We start from the raw sequence: 19453 nt of genomic DNA, 5'->3' as shown, positions 1-19453 counted from the left end.
TTTTGCAGCTGCACTAACCTGCACTGGTCTATTCTCTGGTGGTTTTATTATTTCAATCCTCTTTGTTAGCTCCTTCTCCTGATTATTGTCTTTAGGTCCATCTTTCTCAGTCCTCTGCCAGACTTGTTTGCCTTTGTTTTCTCTCCCTCTATATACATGTTTTTATGGTTTTTGTATTCTGTTTTCATTACAATTGTGCCCTATCTTTAGGCATTTGTTGCAATAGGTTGGCTCCTAATCATAACTTATCTGTTGTTCAATTGTATTGCCCATTGGGTCCTGCATCTTCACTCTTCTAGGAAGGGGCTTGGTGATGTCCATCTCAATTAACATTCTCGCATAAGAAATTCTAACTGTGCCAGTTGTACAATCATTAGCATACATTGGATTTTCCAATGCACTCCCTATTTTGCTTAGTGCCTTCATATTCCAGTAATTGAGTGAAAGATTTGGGAACCTCACCCACAAAGGAATGGTTCTCAAGACTTCATCGTGCAGATTAAAGTCTGGTGTCCAAGCTTTCATCACAATGGGGCGGTTATTGATAGTGTGATGCCGAGTACATAACACTTGGTTCCTTTCTTCCAAATTAGCAAATCTGAGTACAAAATAATCTCCATTATGATAATATATCTGAGGTTTGGTAGAGAATTTACCCACTGAATTTATGAATCGTTCCATTGCTCCTATGGTAGGTGAATCTCCAATTACATACAACACTATTGCTGAGCTTCATTTTGCATTTTCCTGCTCAACATCCTCAAGATCTGGCTTCACAATTTTCTGCCCATCTTGAATCATCGGTGCTATATATTGAAGATTCATGCCTCTCATTGCTAATTTATTTCATGCTACCACATTTGCCCATGATTGATTCCCATTTACCTTCTCAATTTGATCAGTACCTTTGAGAATTTCTACAGTATCAGCTTTGCATGGCACTGTTTCATTGCTATTTGGCGTCTTCAATTGCATTTTTGCCTTCCCGCTCCCAGATCCACAACCTAGTCCACTAGTAGCTACGGGTGTAGCTATCACTGCTTTCATCTTGCCATTTTTGATTGCTGGATCTGATTCTAGCTTGCTCTGCTCACTTATCATGCTCCTCGGAGTAGTGTTTCTTGTTGGTTCTTCAATTCTCACCCCCTTTTGGTGAGACAAACAGCTTCATTACTGCCTTCCTTGCATCTGTTGATCTCGGATCAGTAGTCGGAATTTTCATAAGATTCCGTTTAGGTCGTCCTCTTCCTCCCATGGCTTCCAGCTGCGCACGTTAGCAAGGCCACGTTAACGTACGCCGAGAGAAAACTTTAATTGGTAATACGAGAATATATGCGTACCAAACAAGGTATTACTAATACACAAAGCTAATGCATACATTATTTTCTCTAATGCACTCTACCAAACGACCTCTTAAGGCCAAAAGGTCTGAAGTGCAACTAACGTTTTCATGCACTTAAGGCCAAATAGGCCTGAAGTGCAAATTGCCCAGAAATAGAATTTTGTTCTTCGAATTTTAACAATCCAATATACGATTTAATACATAAATCTACTCCAAATTAGCTCAAATTTAAAACATAACCTCCAAATATCATCAAGAACAAATCTCAATCATCAATTTGTCAAAACAACAAATCTAACGAATCCAATTTGCAATTAAGAAAAAAAAAACCTAAGCAATAGTAAAAGTTAAAGGGCCACAACAGCTCACCACTGTAAAACATTATAAACTACCTTAAAATATGTTCACAAACACCATATAAAATCACTGAAGAAGAAGAAGAAGAAGAAGAAGAAGAAGAAGAAGAAGGAGGAGGAGGAGGAGGAGGAGGAGGAGGAGGAGGAGGAGGAGGAGGAGGAGGAGGAGGAGGAGGAGGAGGAGAAGAAGAAGAAGAAAGTAGGTACAAGTTAAAAAAAATTAAAAAGTGGGTACAGGTTAAATGTGGGGCGACCAAATAAGGCGTGCGTATAATTTTCGTATTTAAAGTTGGGTTGATTTTTAGCCGAATTGATTTATGAGTAACTTTGCAAAAATATCTTAGAAATAACTTTGTTTTTTTTAATATATTATATATGACCATAACAAAAGAAAAAAAGTCTTATTTAGTAATTATACTTACAACAACAACAACAACAACAACCCAGTATAATCCCACTAGTGGGGTCTGGGGAGGGTAGTATGTACGCAGACCTTACCCCTACCCTGGGGTAGAGAGGCTGTTTCCAAATGACCCTCGGCATCCTTCCCTCCAAGAATTCTCCACCTTGCTCTTGGGGTGACTCGAACTCACAACCTCTTGGTTGGAAGTGGAGAGTGCTTACCATCAGAACAATCCACCTTGTCAAAACAACATATATTAACTAAAGATCGATAAGAATTGGGCGGGTTGGACTATGACCCAAATTTTAGCCCATCTTGATCCAGCCCATCTTAGCCCAAGTAACTTAAATGACCCACCCAATAATTGACTCAACCCGTTTTGACCCGTTCAAAATCGACCCAACCCGCCCATTTGAAATCCCTTTGAAAAATGAACGAGGAAAGTCAGAATGATATTCAAGGACATATTGGACATCAGTATGCCCGGGATGTGTAGCTAATGCTCCTACTTTTACAACTGAATTAAGATCAGCGTGCTTCCTCATATTAGAGGGGTTATTAGAGTAAATTGCACAATAACTAATTGTTTACGACTTATCAGCAAAATAAAATAATTTTGGTTATATATTTTTGGTTTTGTTGTTACATCATCACTGCTTGTTTTCAAGTCATGGACCTGGTTACCTCACCAAGACCAAATGTATCTTCTTATAAGTCATTCCTTTTGTTTTGTCACATTTGTTGCTTAACAGTCAAATAGTCCATCAAAGTAAATTTAGAATAAAAATAATAGTACAACAACCCAGTATAATCCCACTAGTGGAGTCTATAGAGGGTAGATTGTACGCAAACCTTACCCCTACCATAGGGTAGAGAGACTGTTTCCGATAGACCCTCGGCTCCCTCCCTCCAAGAACTCCCCACTTTGCTCTTGGGGTGACTCGAACACACAACCTCTTGATTGGAAGTGGAGGGTGTTCACCACTAGAGCAACCCACTCTTGTCAAAAGAATAAAAATAATAGTACAGTACGAAATTTGAAAATGCCTGTGCAATGAAGTAAACAAATGGAACCCTAGCTTCTTTCTATACTATATATATGTTCATTTCACGAGTTGTACACAATGAGAAGCAACAGAAAAATGTCAAGTTCGAGCTACCATTGCCTTGCTCACGAACAGATCATTGCTATTGACTAAATACTACCATCAATCATATAATACTGCTATACTATAACTAGGTGCGGTGCCCACCAAACTCAGAAATCTACAATCTAGGCCCAAAAAAATGAGTTTAGTAATGGACAAGAATAATAAACAGATATCAGACATCTGACCTCAAGCTGATCGGAAGATCCAAAATCTGGCATGATAAAGTTTGTTTGGACGGAAAATGAACAGCCATCGAAAAGTGCCTCCAACCCACCATTTAAGTTCCTTTTTGGCCCCTACTTGAAATGATCCTGCCTGATTATTGCAACAAATTCTGAATGCAAACCATCCTCTTTCTGCTTCCATATTTCTCCGTTGGCATGTACCAACCATGATATTTGAGGGGAAAGTTGCGTGTACATATCTGCAGGAAATAAATGAATAAATTTAAACTACTCCAATAACTTCAGCAAAGAAAAAATATATAATTTCACAATATCTGGCTACTCGTCTTCTTCTACCAATACTTCACCCTACAGACTCATCCAATCCAAAACGAAGCTGTACCATCTCCAGATCATCTCATAAAATAGAAAAAACTACGTCCATTTCCCATGGAAAGAGAGGCTATTCAAAACAAAAAGCCAAATGAATTCATTCTACACTAGTACTCTGAGCTCCCTAGCAACAATGAGTGTCATTGTATATAAAAGAGTCTCGTAAGGGAGACAAGTTTGTCCACGCCTATTACTATTTGGAGAATAATTTTTTATTACGAGAACCAGTAAATGAAAAAGCAGAAAAATATTTTCTCTGCACATCAACAGACTATCACGCTCTAAACCATGTAAATACCTGTATTAGGAGGAGGAGCTGGATCTCTTGTACTATGAAGAACCATAGTACCTGAGAGCACAGTTAAAAAGCCACAAAGCACTGAAACTATGTCGCTAGCACTCTGACCAGACCAATCCTGAAACATCACAAAAAAGAGAATGATATTAGAAACAAAAACGAGTGATTTTCCCCATGCATCCCAAACATTCACTTTCAGAAATACCTTAAACATTATGGCACTGGCTAAAATTGTAAGCGATGTGAACATGGCATAATATATTGGAGAAACCACGGCTGTGTTAAATGTGTCCAATGCCTGCAAGAGCCAAATTCAGGCATTTTATGTTACAAGTCCAAGCCAAGCTTAGCCCGAAATGCAATGCCATGTACTTTCCACAGTAATCCTTGTAAATATTAGCCCATGCATTTGAACAACTTCAATGAGTGTCAATCCATTACTGTTTTCAATCAAAACCGTACTCTCATGCTTAAACTATAATTAGATATTACAACGGAAAGTAGAAGTCTACCTTATTTAAGTAATTTAGTTGAGTAATTATACATGTAACAGCAACCATCACAAACACCCAAGTTTGAAGATGTGCAACTTGGCTTGAACCCTCCAATGTAAGCTTTATTGCTATACCGATAGCTTTGATGCTCATAACCTACAATAGAACAAACGAGCTTAAAAAGAATGCTACATGCAATTTTTATCAATTGTACTTCTGAGAAACTGAGAAGGATCAGTAATGTTAAACCTATAGTTTCTTTATTTTTCATGAGGATAAATTTTATCCGGTTTCATTGGAGACACAAGCATTCTATCTAAGTTACACAGTTTTGCATAGGGGGGCTGCAATATTAGCTCAATGAATAATAAATACTTAAATGTAGGTAAATTGCGATGATGTAGAATGGACCTGTTGTTATTATGTCATGCCTTTTCTCTCCATTTTAAATAGACCGCCTGATTTAGCACCAGAAAGGAGAAGGGAGAAGGACAGAAGAAGTAAGAGAAATGAGAGAAGAACAAGAGAGGAATCAATCATAAATTGTTACTCATCAAGTGAAGTGTTATTCACTATTTGTTTAAAGATCTTAAAACTAATTCTATCTCAAACTAACAAGTTAAGAGTAGATAAAACTAAATTATATGATTATCACTAACTAATAGATACGACTATTAGTTAGAGACAATTCAGACGATAAAGAGTTAAGCTTCATAAACAATAAGGTTATCTTTATTCTGTTTTAAACCTTAAAAAAATAATTAAACATAAAAGATAATGATATTGCAGTTTTTTTATAGAGTTTCATCATTTTCCTCTGGTTGAAGAATACTCGAATCCAAAACGAGTGAGCAGCTGGTACCACTTGGAAAGACCCAATTTTACGAAATGGAACACATCCTTGCTGGAAGCATCAGGGGATGATTCTCGGATAGAATTCCCACTTGTAGTGGTATAGGGTGTGTTTGGTATGAAGGAAAATGTTTTCCTTGGAAAAAAAGTAGTTTTCTTACTTATTTTCTGGTGTTTGGTTAGGTAGCAGAAAATATTTTTTTGGAAAATATATAATTTAAGCAAACACTATGGGAGACGAAATGGGTAATGGCAGAGAAGGGTGGTAGGTCACAGTATAGGGGCCGGAGTGGCAGTGGTGAGGGTAAGGGTAGGGGTTCGTGGTTGTAGGGGTGGGGGTGGGGTTGTGTGGGGGGGGGGGATGGGTGTGGGGTTGGGAGGTGGGTGGGGTTGAGGGGAGATGGGGGGTTGGTGGGGATGAGAAATAAGGTGGGGAAGGTTGAAAAAGAGTTTTGAAAAATATTTTCCCTTCTTTTGGTAGGGAAGTCAGTTTCCTCCAATTGAAGGAAAATGAGTTCATGAGAAAAATGTTTTCCAAAGCATTCAAGCCAGCCAAACATGGGAAAATTGAAAATAATTTTTCAGAAAATGTTTTCTTTCGTACCAAACACATCCATTGTGGTGGCTTGAATATACCTAATTAATGTTTCCAACTTCCAAGAGAGATGAAAAGATTGAACAATCATGCCTTACTATGGCGCTTCTATTTGAATGATGAAGAAATGTTGGTTGAATCTTGAAGATAATGCTATTTGTGGAGGGTAGGCGAATGAGTATTTTATTTAAAATATATGGACAGGAAATGTAACAGTGCAATGAATTGGAACCTAAACTCTAATACCAAGATTGATGGTTGGTTAATCCGGTCAGTTCATCAATCGTCAGCAAGTATGATGGTACTATGAATATCCTATATGTATTTCGTGTGTATCTCAGTGGCAAATTTAAAATACCTCGCGAATTGACTTGGGTTATTAGCACCAGAAGGGAGAAATAGCAAGGGGAGAAGATTAGAGCACAATAGGAGAAATGAATTAGAAGAATAGGAGAGGAGTCAGTTCATAAAGTGTTAGTTATCAACATTCAACTGTACAATAGAGACACTAACCGTCAAGGACCCAAAGATGGAGCAAACACCTATATAGACCATAATATTTGTCTGACCATAGCGAGGCTCACAATACAAGACTAGTACCAATGTTATTGCAACTGCTGAGGCAGTGTACAAAAGAAAAGCTGCAAAACAAAGAGTGAAACATCAACTAAAAGAACTACACATCAGCAAGGAAATCAGATGATATTCAAGGAAATACAGCACAGGCCTACCTGGTTGTGTAGCTAATGCCCATATCTCATCCACTGAATTAAGATCATGTTCACCAGGTGCATGAAGAACTATGACGGTAGAACCCACTATACATAGAACACATCCTAATACTCCCAGTTTCTTCAACTTTTCCTTCAGTAAGAAATGTGCTAGAACAGCACTGAAGCAAAGCACCAAATTATATGGAAGAAAATCGAATAAGCAATTGTCCAGAAAACAATAAAGTCGAGTAACAGATTTACCTAACAATTATACTTAAAGCTCCAAGGGGGGTCACAAGAACTGCTGGCGCATAAATATAAGCCACGAAATTTGCAAATTCTCCAACAATCACTGCAAGGATTATGGTGCATGTTGCGCTCAATATTAGAATAACAAATTCAGGACATATTCTCTAAAAAACAAGGAGCAATTCAAGACTTACTAGTAATCATCCCAATCCACCAAAGAGGCTCCCGTAGATAACCATATCCGCCCGAGCCTTCAGCAAGAAACAAATATCTCATTATCAAATAGATAGAGCAAGCAACAACAGATTTCAAATCATCAGCTTTTAAATTAACTTTTATTTAGTGTTGATACGGAAAAGCATCTTCAATATATAAACTTTATAAATGATGTGCATGATGTATCTATTTGTAATGAGGAAACTAGCTGATAAATTACAGCTTCAAGGAAAAACAGCTTGTTACAGTGAAGTATGATCTATCACACCCATCAGCTATTAAAGTCAAGATTCACATATTATGTTTTTAGCTCATTTCTTGTTCTGTAACATACATAATTAGTACTTCCTACTACAGCAGTTTGCCTATATTAGAATATGACAACAACAACAACAACAACAACAACAACAACAACAACAACAACAACGACAACGACAACAACGTACCTAGTGTATTCCGACAATGTGGGGAATATTAGAAGATGACAGATCATATGATTCGGAATACCAAGAACAACCATTTAATGGACTACAAGCATAATGGAAAAAAGCACACTCATCGAGCTGACCCCATTCCACCAGCACAATCCAAGTATTACAGGTGCTAAGTTTAAACAGGTGCTGCTTGAGCCACTCCAATTGCTAAAGCATTGTCATTAGTCCTAGATAACCTCCACGAATACTCAACCGCAGCTGAATGGTCAAAGTTCTGAAGAATATGAACTCTTTTTCAAACTTCACCAAGTCTATTCAAAGACTACTTAAATGATATGTGCAAAGTGTCAATTCCAAATTAAGTAACTTGGTACTCACTTTTCCCCAGAAATATACAAACATTCGGAGAGAAGTGCCAATTCCATTTGTTATGTTTCTGAACAAGTGTGCCCTTACCCCACTCAGATAACTGCTTTGAAAAGATCCAGCACCTTGAATAAGCAGTCATTATGTAACAGTGATACTCACCGTAACTCTATACTTGCCGCAAGCATTACACTACTGATCTTATTTAACAGTCGAATACCTATATCATCGTGTATCAACAGATCATAATATAGCCTTAAACTTCTTACTTTAGCTATCAAGAAAAAAGTAGCCTTAAACTGTACTTAAGCAGAGAGAAAATAAAGAATTTCCAGGTGAAGAACTTGTGCTTCACCCGAAAAACTAATATGGGGGCATCTGATAAGCATGTACCACCAAACCACTATAAAAGACCCCAACATCATCAGTCTGTTACCACTTCATATTTCAAAGTAAGGACAAACAACAATATAGTCATCAAGCATAATCACTCATTCCATCAGTCCAGAAACAGCATCTGATATATCCCGTAAACTTTAATCACGCTGCCTCTTGGCTGATGGTAATGCCGTAAAATGGTTAGAAATTTAAATCAATCAATCAACCAACCAACTCTGACTCAATCCTATAATAGCTGGTGTCAACTATATGAATCCTCAATATCTTATATATAATAGTAACCATTTCATTTCAATATTAAAAAAAAAAAAAAAAAAATTTAGCAAACTTATGAATTTTCTAAAACTAGATATTCTCAAAATTTCACACTTCCCTCTGACACTAACAAGTAAGAGAAAGTTTTTAAATGTAGTCCCAATTAGATGGTATCACCTATATAGATCATTTACTTCCATTACATTTTGTGCTTAGCTAAATTTGCATCATTGGTTGAGATTTTGTAGGGTTTTTGTGACAGCTTCCTGTGATATTATTTCAACGAAGGTTTAGTCTTCCTAAGGCTGCATACATCAGACTCAATGTGGTCCAGCCCTTCCACGGACCGGTGCATAGTGGGAACTTAGTGCATCGGGCGGCACTTTTTAGTCTTCTTACACACACACACACACACACACACACACACACACACACACACACACACATATATATATATATATATATATAGAGAGAGAGAGAGAGAGAGAGAGAGAGAGAGAGAGAGACCAAACAACTTTTAGCAAAATATCTCCTCAAACACTAAGTTGCTGAACTTTTTTAGCAATCACCTATTTATCACACAACTAAAACTCCATGAATCCAGAAAGCATTGACAAAGTTCAAAATCAACAAAAAAGAAAATAAAATGTGTGACAATTAGACCTAGAAGTACTTTTAACATCAAGAAACTTAAGAAATTCGATTACTCACTGGCTCGAGTTCCAGAGGAGCCGGCCTTCTGAAGACCCTTCTTCTTGATAATGAAACTTGATCCAATAAACGCGCTAGACACCACAGCCAATATAAAACCAGTCAAATTAGCACTGTACATGATGATCCCAATATTATTTCTAAAGCTTTATTCTGGAATTTAATTCTCATCTGAATTTTCCAAGAACAGAAATTTCAACACCCAAAAAGGTTTCCTTTAATATACTCAACAAGATTACACTAATAAAGAAAGGCTAAAATAGCAACGCAAGAAAAGGGTTCTTGAGTAGATTGGTGAAAAGAAGTTTGAAATACTTAAAAGCTCTTATATCTTTACTCATTTAAGGAAATGGGTATGGGAGCAAATTGGAGAAAAGGGGGTTTGAGCTAACAGTCTCAGCTCGTTATGGAGAGTGATGGTTAGTTAAGGAGAAAGAAGACAATTTATACGTTTGTTTTTTGCTTCTTGTGTAAGGATGGAGATTTAAGGGAGGAGAGTGAATTGTGGTTCCAAGAAGCATAATCTTGTCATGTCTTTATTCGTTGAGTTTTGGGTTTATTTGAACCAAACCGAAACCGAAAACTAACTGTGAAGATTAGTATCGGGTTATCGGATTAACTAGCGTTAAACGGATTGAAATTTTATTATTAACGTCTTATCAGTTTGGGGACGAATTATTCAATTTTCTTATCGGATAAACGGTTAACCCGTTAAGAATTTTTATATTTATATATTTTTATCCATATGTATATTAATTCCCATTATAATCATCACCAAAATGCATGCATAAAGCAAAAGCTTTAGAAAGCCAAGAAGTGTTCAATACTTTATCTTGGATTCAGTAAGGCAACCATTATTGTTGATGTTTGGGTGGAATTCTTTGATTTTGAAGGCAACCTACAAAATGCACAAGCCAAAATAAAGTAACGTAAAAAATTCAATCACTGAACCAGGTGCCTTTAGACAACTAAAGAATGACAAAATGCGCAAGTAAACTGGCTTTTTGCTGGTATTTACTAGTAACACGAAAGATCAAAATAGGCTTGTGTAATACAGATTCAGATATGCCGATAAACCGCCCGATAAGCTAAACCGATACCAATTCGCATGGTATCTTATCGGGAGGCTAGCAAATTAATGCATTTAAAAATCGATAACCGATAAGCTGAACCGTTAAGAGTAAATAATCGCTCGATCCGTCCGATAAGCAGCCCTAGTGTTTATGGATGCATTAATAAATCTATAAGACAAATCATACTATACTTCTTTTTTAATTTGTTTCAGAAAGAATCATATTTTTTTATATTTATAAATAATTTAACTTTAATATTCCATTTTTTTTATTATCGTAATTCTATACGCAAAATATAATAATTTGTTTAAGATTCAAATTTCAAAAAAAATCTAAATTTTTTTCTTAAACTTAGTGGCTTATTTTCTCTAGTTCCTTTCTTTTGGCACAGTTTCTTCTTTTTAATTTCATTTTTTTCTTTTCTAGAAGGGGGAGAGTTGAAAGTCATGTAAAAAATCAAAGCTTTAACCTTAACTGATAAAGGTCCCTTGTGTGACAATAGCCCGAAACAAGAGAAAGCACCAGTCAAGAAATATTCTAAGATATTTATTGGTGTAACCTAGTAATCAATTGAGTGTATATAAATTTTAGAGCTCATACTATAAAACGGGTACAAACTTTGGAGATCATGATTAAAATTTCACTATAAACAAAGAATACTAGATGATTTTTTTCCAATATGCTTTTGTCTTAATGAACAAAGTTAACTTGTACTTGTGTTATTGGAAATTATAGAACCGATAATATAATCCTAAGTGTGCCACTACTAGAAATTGGTTCTAGTCAATATTTGACCAATCCATGGTCAGACTTACTTGCGTCGTTTGAAAAAAAAATTAAGTAAAAAAAATTCCTGAATACCGATCAATATCAGTCAGTATTTTTAATTTGCTTTTTCCTGCCCAGTGTCTGTTTTTTTTTCATAACAAATATAATTTTAAAAACAAATAATGAAATTACCGACCAATGTCGGTCTGTATTAGTGGCCAAACATGATCAACCTTTTATAGATTATTGTTATTTACAATCTATATATATTTAATATTATAAAATATAATATTATATTTGACCGAGTATATGTTGTTGTTGCTACAACTTAAGTTTTAATATAACACTACATCTTACATCACTATACATTTTGTTTTCAAATGTGTTCTAGTGTGTTGAATGTAGATATTTGGACTCGATCGCTCACACATTAAAACTCAATATTTAATTTACTAAGGCCATCAGTATGTCCGAGCATCTTGCCAGTTAAAATCAAGAATGATGCATGTTTTAGGTTAAATAAAGTGATAAAAATCATATCATAGGTTAATTGAATATAATTGAATTTTCAATTGATCTCTTTGGCTTTACGATAGAAAGCTCGTCGGAGAAAGCCAGGTGTCATAGGTAAGCTCTATTTAGCCACTGATAAAGTATCCGAGCAAAGTACTAATCAGCTGATCGAGAATAAAACATCCAAGCACGTCATACACTAGAGTATCTAAGTGTAAATGAATTAGATGACACTACATTATATGAGGTAGGTATAAGGCGTATTGATTCTAAGGATAGTGATATACCCTCGCTTCCGTCCACTCCACACTTGCAGTCCTCTGCTGCAGATGGCCGGCAACAATCTTCCAGGCAAACATCTTTTTTACCACATCCATATACGCATCAGACTACCTATCATTCGCCTTCTCAACAGTACTCTTATCATTCTCCACCACAGGGCTATACCCCGATTCTTCCACATAATCCTGCATATACTTTCATCGCTACACCAGGCCAGTAGTCACAGGGCCATGTAGTGATACGCTCGTCATCTGCTCCATTTGCTTCACCACCAGCTGGATCGTAGCCATCTAGATTACATCCAGCTGGATCACAGCAGGGGGCTAGATCGCAACCATCTTCATCAGCGACCTCATCTCCCTCTCCATAAAGTGCGTCTCCTAGCATTTCAGGACTTCGCCTCGGGATAGTAGCGCTGAGCCAGATGCCTCCCCTTCTATGTATGCTTCAGATACACATGAGGACGATAATCCAGATGCACTGCGGTATGATCGTTATCATAGGATGATTATCAGGCCTGAGGATAATGGGTAAGATTTATTTATTATTTCTTTATTTTTTCTGCATTATAATAGTTATAGTCTTGTTTATTTAATATAATTGATATATTGTAGGTTCATACCTAGTCATCCGACTAAAAAAATAATCACTGAAGCCATTAGTCGGTTGTATGATGCACCCTAAGCGACTTGGATTGATTTTTCACCGGATCTCGTACAATAAATTTTCAATCAATTTAAGGTTTTAATATAATTCTTATCTATTTAAGTATTATATTAACAATATTTTCATCTACCATTACACATTTGATGTGCGGTCTAAGTGTGCATGGAAGGACCACCATAACAGTGCAATTCTTACAGATTTTGAGTTCAATTGTCGTAAGAGAATAACCGATGTCTTTTGTGCTGCTCGGAAGAATAACAAGAAGCCTTCATGGGTTTTGTTGATACCCAATCTTTCCCTCATATTTTTATAAATATCATATATACTTTTAAAATATTATTTTTTGCATCATCACCAATTTACAAGAGTCATATAAGTATTTTCTATAATTTTTCATAATTTTTTTAAGGCTTCAAAATTGATTTTCTTGCATTTAAATTGTTCAAATATTTAATAATTTATTATTTTTACCCACGCGTGTGTTTTATAATATTTTAGTTCTTTTTATATAATTACATTTGCATTTTTGAACTATTTACGCATTTTTGCAATAATAGCATATACTTTACAATTAATTATATTTTTTCATTTTATTCAAGGTCAAAATAACTTTTTATATTTTTATAACCTTTATTTATTATTTTAAAGTATTAATTTTCATAAATAATATTTTTAATATTTATTTAGCTATTTTATTAAATTATTTTTCCTTAATTTCTTGTATTTAGAATCTAGCCCAATCCTAAGCCAATTTTTTCGGACCAAAAGCTGGCCCAAATACTTAGCCCACTTCTTTGAACCCTCAGCAGCCCAAACCAAACAACCCTATTAATCCAACCCGGTCGCGACCCGTCCATTTAACCCGCCCCGTTTCCTATTCGATTTTGGCTGTTGATCTTAAATGATCAACGGCCCATAATAAATCCCCCATTCTCCTTATATCCTCATAACCAAACCCTAAAGACCATTCCCCCAACCGACCGCCTTTGCACTCTCTCTACTCCCCTCTTCTTCTTTACGAACCCTAGCCACCGTATCTTTAAAGCCTCTCCAAATCTGGCCCCAAAATGGAATCAATCCATGATTCACTTACCTATTTTTGTGATACTTCGCTATTGTGTACACGTCAGTGGTGTTACTTAGTTCTTGCCCTATTTTTAGCAAGAACTACCTTTCAAAATGAGGCCTGATTGACTTCGATCTTCAAGGATTCAGACGGTATTTGGTCTACATACACTTGAAAAGAGGTGATTCTTGCATTCCTAATTTGATTTACAGTTGGTTGAACCCAACTAGGGTTTGATATCTCCATCTCCTTTACCGATTCTGATTGCATGAGATCTTTTCTTTCTTTTTATATGTTTAAATTGATTGTTTTCCATGATTGTCTGTTAAAATCGATCGCTATATAAACCCCTTTTTCCCCGCTTCCCCTCTAAGTTTGAACGACTATTACTACGACTACTACTACCACTATTCTCCCACTCCCATTCATCCTATACTATTATGAGATTTTGGTTTTTGGCCGGCTGAAGGCCAAGGCCACCGGATTATGTTCATTAACCTCCTCCAATGCAAGCACTGCTCGAAGTCCATTTCGAGGCTTCTATGAACTCTGAAGCACTGGGGGTTTGGGTTTTCATCGTTTTCCTGTAATCGCAGCTATTCTTGAAATTCTTGAGTTCTTCGTCCTTTGTTTAGTTTGTTCGCAACTGGTTAGTATCTTATACTCTCGTAATTTCATTACTCTATGATTGTGTGCATTTCTTTGGGTGTTTAATGTTATGCCACTTCAAGCCTGCTCTAATTCTGATTTTTTCGCATAGTTAGCTAAGTTGATTCATGATGTTTACTTGGTTTACGATTAAACCTGATTAATGTTATCGCACTTTGTTTGGATCCCTGGGAAATTGCGTCTACCCAGAATTGTTTTCTTCCTGTTGAATCCCTTATGAATCACCTGTTGTTCTACTACAAATTATGTGATGATACTGTCTAAATGCTTAGCCTAATATGCTCTTCCTTGATATTACTAGCCTCAATGCATGCCCATTGTAAGATGTCCAACTTGATTAATTGCTTATCTTCACGTTTAAGTCTAATTGATTACTCAAGACTGTTGCTTATTATGAATCCATGACTTAGAATCTCCTAGGAAATTAATGCATGCCCAGAACCTATTGGAATGTTTCTATGCTAAATCTTTCATGTATACCTGCAATTTCCCTAAAATCAACTTGTGATTATATGAATTCTATATGCCAATATTGTTGCAATGCCAAAGCAGACTTGTTCTTTGCTTTGATGTTGTGCACTCACTGATCGTTTGAGACTCCTAGGGTGAATTCCAATCCATGTCTAGTTTACTTCTCTTTATATCGACTAAGACAATGTCCCTGCCCTCTTTACATGACGCCTGCTTACTTTATTTACCTGAAAGTCAGCCTTTTCTCATCTGAATGCTTACCTATTAGATTTAAAACCTTTGTGTGGTAAATTGTATTTTCCTGAATATTTCACATGTTAAGCTCTGCAAGTTAGTTGTTCTCATTAGGCTCTCGTGTTAAAGCTTCCATGTTAAGACTGTATCTCACTGGTTCTTATCTATGACACTACTAGATTTTCATGTTCAAACCCCTGCCTAAAGCTCTTTAAGATAGTTCTAGACCATGCTTTATTTTGAAACTTTGTTTGAAATAACCCTGTTGCTTTTAAACTTTGTTTCTGGAATGATAACCATAAACTTGCCTCATATATGCTTTGTGTGCCTTCCAATTTAGTATGATCCTGTCTATATATATTGGCTAGAAATGTTGTTAGTCACAACTTTAAGAACTAAGTGTTTAAAGCTTCGAAGCTGTTTAATTAATTCTATGTGCAGTTTGTCACCTGTATGGCTAAGTTTGGCATCCATTTGGGTAAGTAAGTTATTCGTTTGGGCCTAGTATGTTTGGCATTCCTTTGGTATTGAGGTTTCAAGGTATATTGTCTGCACCTGGAGTTTGGGCCTGCTGTCCACATGAAGTCCTAAGCCTGTTTGAAGGCTCATATGTATTATTAGGTTATTCTACATTTGTATTGGGCCTGTAATTATTTAAAATAGGCAGAATAGCCTGGTAGACACTTGTACTTGTTCTCATTTGTCATCCCGGTCCCTATATACAATAAAGTTTCATCCAGACACTTATAGTTATTCAAAATTAGTGTTTTAAACAACTCTGACCATTGACCAAGTCTATGTGGCAACTTAATGGCTGAACTGGACAAAGTACGTGTATTTCACGCGTATAAGGAGCGTGAATATAAGTATTTAAACCAAAAATAATTAAAAAAGAAAAAAAGAAAAAAAATACAACAACATAAATTAAAAAAATAAAGAAAGGTCATCACTCCTCCACGTTCTACCCCTTCCACCCTATTTTTCTCTCTCCTTCTTCCTTCTTCCTTCTTCCTTCTTCACGTTATCCCCACTCCTCCATTTTAACCTAAAACTCCCAACTACATAGCCCTCCTCCAGCACGTCTTTATCCACTAGTAACATCCCTCACCACCACAGATCTGAAACCTCCGCCAAATTGGCAGTAATTTTTGGGAAAATTTCTTCCCCGCGTCCTTATTCCCCAACTTTTGAAGATGAGCCTTTGCAAAGAAAAAAAATAAAAATAGTGGAAGAAGATCGCCGGTGAAATCTGTTTCCGTTAAATTTTATGGTAGAAACATTTTAAAAAGTTTTGGGTGAAGTTTTTGGTGATGATGGTCGTTTGGTTTGTTTCAAATAGCAAGTTCTTTTTGGTGGTTGATTGGTGGTTCTATGGTGAAGTATTGGCTGTGAAGAAGCCTTCTCGATGAAGGGTGATCAGAGATGGACCGTAGGTGTTGATGGTTACACGATTTTTAAGATATATAGTTAATTTCAGAAAAAATAATGAATTTATTCTCTTGATTATATGTATTGTAAAATTGTTACTTGTGGGCTGTTTCGAAGGTATTGGTAAATGTGCGGGAAATGATAGAGAATAAAGATGTGAGGGAGGAAGAAGGTGGAATGAAAAAGAAAAATTAAAAATATTAAAATAAATGATGTGTTACAAAAAATCTGACGTGGACACTGATGTGTTATCCATGTCAGGGATTTGAAGAACACGCAAGACGAGAGGGGTTTAAAACACTGACTTTGAATAACTATAAGTGCCTGGATGAAACTTCATTGAGTACAGGGACCGGGATGACAAGCACAATCAAGTACATGTGCCTACCAGGCTATTCTGCCTTTAAAATAATCTGTAATAGCTTGTAAAACTGGATAATGGGGAAATTAGTGAAAAAGGGGTTGTGGTATTCTAATGCTTGAATAAAAGGATAGAAAATATGCATATAGAGTCTATGTGTTTTATTTGCTATTTCGTTTAGCATGCCTTATTTGTTATTTCGTTTAGCATGCTCTATTTCTGTACACTAATAGAATCATGCCTATAGGAATCACTCACACTTCACTCGCACACTATTTAAAGCATGTTAGCACTCGCCATACTTGTTTTTTATGTCTATTATTGTGCACACTTAGACAACATGCCTATAGGATAAAATAATATTATTTTGCTAACGCTCATTTAGATACCATGTCTATAGGGTTTTAATTAATCAATCGGTCATTTCTATTGTCTTGGTACGCTGTTAACCTGGATATCACGACTATAGTGTCTTAATTAATTAATCAACTACTTTGTTACTTTATTGTGTTACCATACCTAGATGTCATGCCTATAAGGATAAAATCTTACAAAGTCAATTCAGTCTATCAACTGTTAGAAATCCTGCCTATAGGATATTGTCACTCACATAAGAAGTTGTCAATTCTGGGCTCTCGAAGTTGTTTTACTGCCCCATTGCGCAATATTTAGATTCATGCCTATAGGGTTGTAATGCCTTAATTTGCAAATCTGTTAGCCTAAAGCTGCAATGCTGCCTGTACAATACTGAAAATCAGAATCGTGTAGAAACCATGCCTATAGGACTTAATGGCTATAATGTTTCTTAACTTTCAAATAGTCCACTGCCTAAATCTGTTGCGTGCATTTGCTGCTTATGTGTGGGGGTTAACTTCAGCCTTTTCATGCATTTATGTGAAGTCTTATATGTTTTGAATGAGCGCCAGTTTTGTCATTTTTGAGCATCCTAAGTAAAGTCTAGAGCCACCCAAATAGCAGGTCCAAAGCCTCCTGGACCATAGGCATGGGACGGGTAGTGCCCACATAGGACGCGGTTTAGAATTGAACTAGAACGCTTCAGGTAAACAACTTTAACATAGTAATTGGATAGCAGGAGAAGATAGTCTGTGCCCGCTGAATAATATGAGCAACCCCTACCCTAAGAGAGTTGCGAAGTATTATTTATGTTGCACGGGTGATCCTTTAGGCTAAAAAACTTAGGACTCCCCCCCCCCTTTTTATTTGTTCACACTTAGTCGTTGAATTTAGAACAATTGAGTTGTACCGTGTAACCTCTAAAGCTTTGTCTTCCCTCGCTTATATGATCACATAGGACAATTATAATCTAATAATCCACATAGTATGAACTTCGGCCGGGACCCATAGTTGTGGACCTCGAAGAGTGCCTAACACCTTCTGTTTGAGGTAATTTGAGCCCTTACCCGATCTTTGGTGACATGAACAAGTTCTAATCAGAGTCATTTGCAAATAGGTTCCCTAACGTACCTTAAAACCGTTAGGTGGCGACTCTTCTCTTTTTATACCCATTTAAAAGTGTTGTCACACATCGAAACCCGCTTTCGCGAGAAAACGGGGCGCGACAACATGGCGACTCTGCTGGGGATTTACACTTAGGCTCTTACCATAATGAAGTTGACTTATATGGATTATTTGATGATATGTACATCCCTTCCCTTACTTTTATTTATTTGTTTAAATTGCTATGACATGCACATCCCTTCCCTTATTTTCCTTTATTTGTCTAAATTGCTATGACATGAACATCCCCTCCCTGTTTTCCTTTATTGCTATGACATGTACGTCCTCTCTCTATTTCCTTCATTTTGTTTAAGACTGCTATATTATGTCTATCCCATCCCTATCCCCTTATTTGTTTCATTTAATTCTCGCACGTTTTTATGAATTAAACCGACTTCTCTCTTTTGTCTTTCTTTTCTTTTCTCTTCTTCCTCCTATTCATCTTTACCATATCATTTACTATTTTTATGCACTTTTATGGCAATGTGTTACTATTTATGCATAAAGCATGTTCCACATCATACTCCACTCGTGTTTATTATCAAAATAGCGGAGCTCGATGAGCGTCCACGCTTTCCTGAAAACACCCTTTTAAATCGGAAAGGCTTATTTACGGTAGACTAGTCATCAGCGGTGTAGTCGACGGTCCCGTGTCTTTCCCTCTCAAGTTGTCCACTTAAGAGTACCGGTCTAGACCTCTCTAGAAAACCATACTATGATTTGAAATATACATGCATAATGCTAAACCTAGTACGGATTGAGACGTCATTGACGTAACAACCCTCTTAGATGAACTTTGTCCAAAGTCCAATGTGATTTCCACAGTCCCAAAGGACACCATCATATTATGTGCATTACTTGGAGAAAGTGTGTCAACATGCTGATCATCATTGCATAAATAGTCGAATTTGGAGCGGGAAAGGGCTAACTTTTATTTGTTTGTCAAAAATGAAGCACGAAATCCCCAGGTTCGGTATGGTCTAGAATATCACGCCTTTGCTAATTGACTGGTG

The 19453-nt window shown here is 36.5% G+C and overlaps 2 protein-coding genes across 2 annotated transcripts; both read right to left on the bottom strand.

Moving 5' to 3' along the window:
• Positions 1 to 234: 234 nt before the first annotated feature.
• LOC142167184 (uncharacterized) lies at positions 235 to 681 on the bottom strand. The gene has a single exon (XM_075227344.1). The coding sequence runs from the start codon at positions 679 to 681 to the stop codon at positions 235 to 237; it is 447 nt and encodes a 148-aa protein (XP_075083445.1).
• A 2456-nt stretch (positions 682 to 3137) lies between these two features.
• On the bottom strand, positions 3138 to 9912 carry LOC107819287 (putative magnesium transporter NIPA6). Its single transcript, XM_016645385.2, has 9 exons — positions 9392 to 9912; positions 7205 to 7261; positions 7023 to 7113; positions 6780 to 6940; positions 6562 to 6689; positions 4620 to 4757; positions 4313 to 4405; positions 4108 to 4225; positions 3138 to 3676 (listed from the first exon to the last, which is right to left on the bottom strand). Exons 1-9 carry the CDS (start codon positions 9510 to 9512, stop codon positions 3549 to 3551), a joined length of 1035 nt encoding a protein of 344 aa, XP_016500871.1. The 5' UTR covers positions 9513 to 9912; the 3' UTR covers positions 3138 to 3548.
• Positions 9913 to 19453: the final 9541 nt, after the last annotated feature.

Source organism: Nicotiana tabacum, chromosome 12 (assembly GCF_000715075.1).
Source record: "Nicotiana tabacum cultivar K326 chromosome 12, ASM71507v2, whole genome shotgun sequence".
NCBI classification, from domain to species: Eukaryota; Viridiplantae; Streptophyta; class Magnoliopsida; order Solanales; family Solanaceae; genus Nicotiana; species Nicotiana tabacum.
The sequence above is the reverse complement of the archived record's forward strand: the minus strand, read 5'-3'. Positions and strand labels throughout refer to the sequence as shown.

Bases quoted from the DNA above. Each gene is read 5' to 3' on its own strand.
- LOC107819287 (XM_016645385.2), bottom strand. From the start codon at position 9,512: ATGTACAGTGCTAATTTGACTGGTTTTATATTGGCTGTGGTGTCTAGC. The intron at 6,941-7,022 runs GTAAATCTGTTA...GCTTTGCTTCAG, and splicing joins GCTTTAAGTATAATTGTTAG to TGCTGTTCTAGCACATTTCT. The intron at 3,677-4,107 runs GTATTTACATGG...TATTTCCTGCAG, and splicing joins AGCTCCTCCTCCTAATACAG to ATATGTACACGCAACTTTCC.
- LOC142167184 (XM_075227344.1), bottom strand. From the start codon at position 681: ATGGAACGATTCATAAATTCAGTGGGTAAATTCTCTACCAAACCTCAG.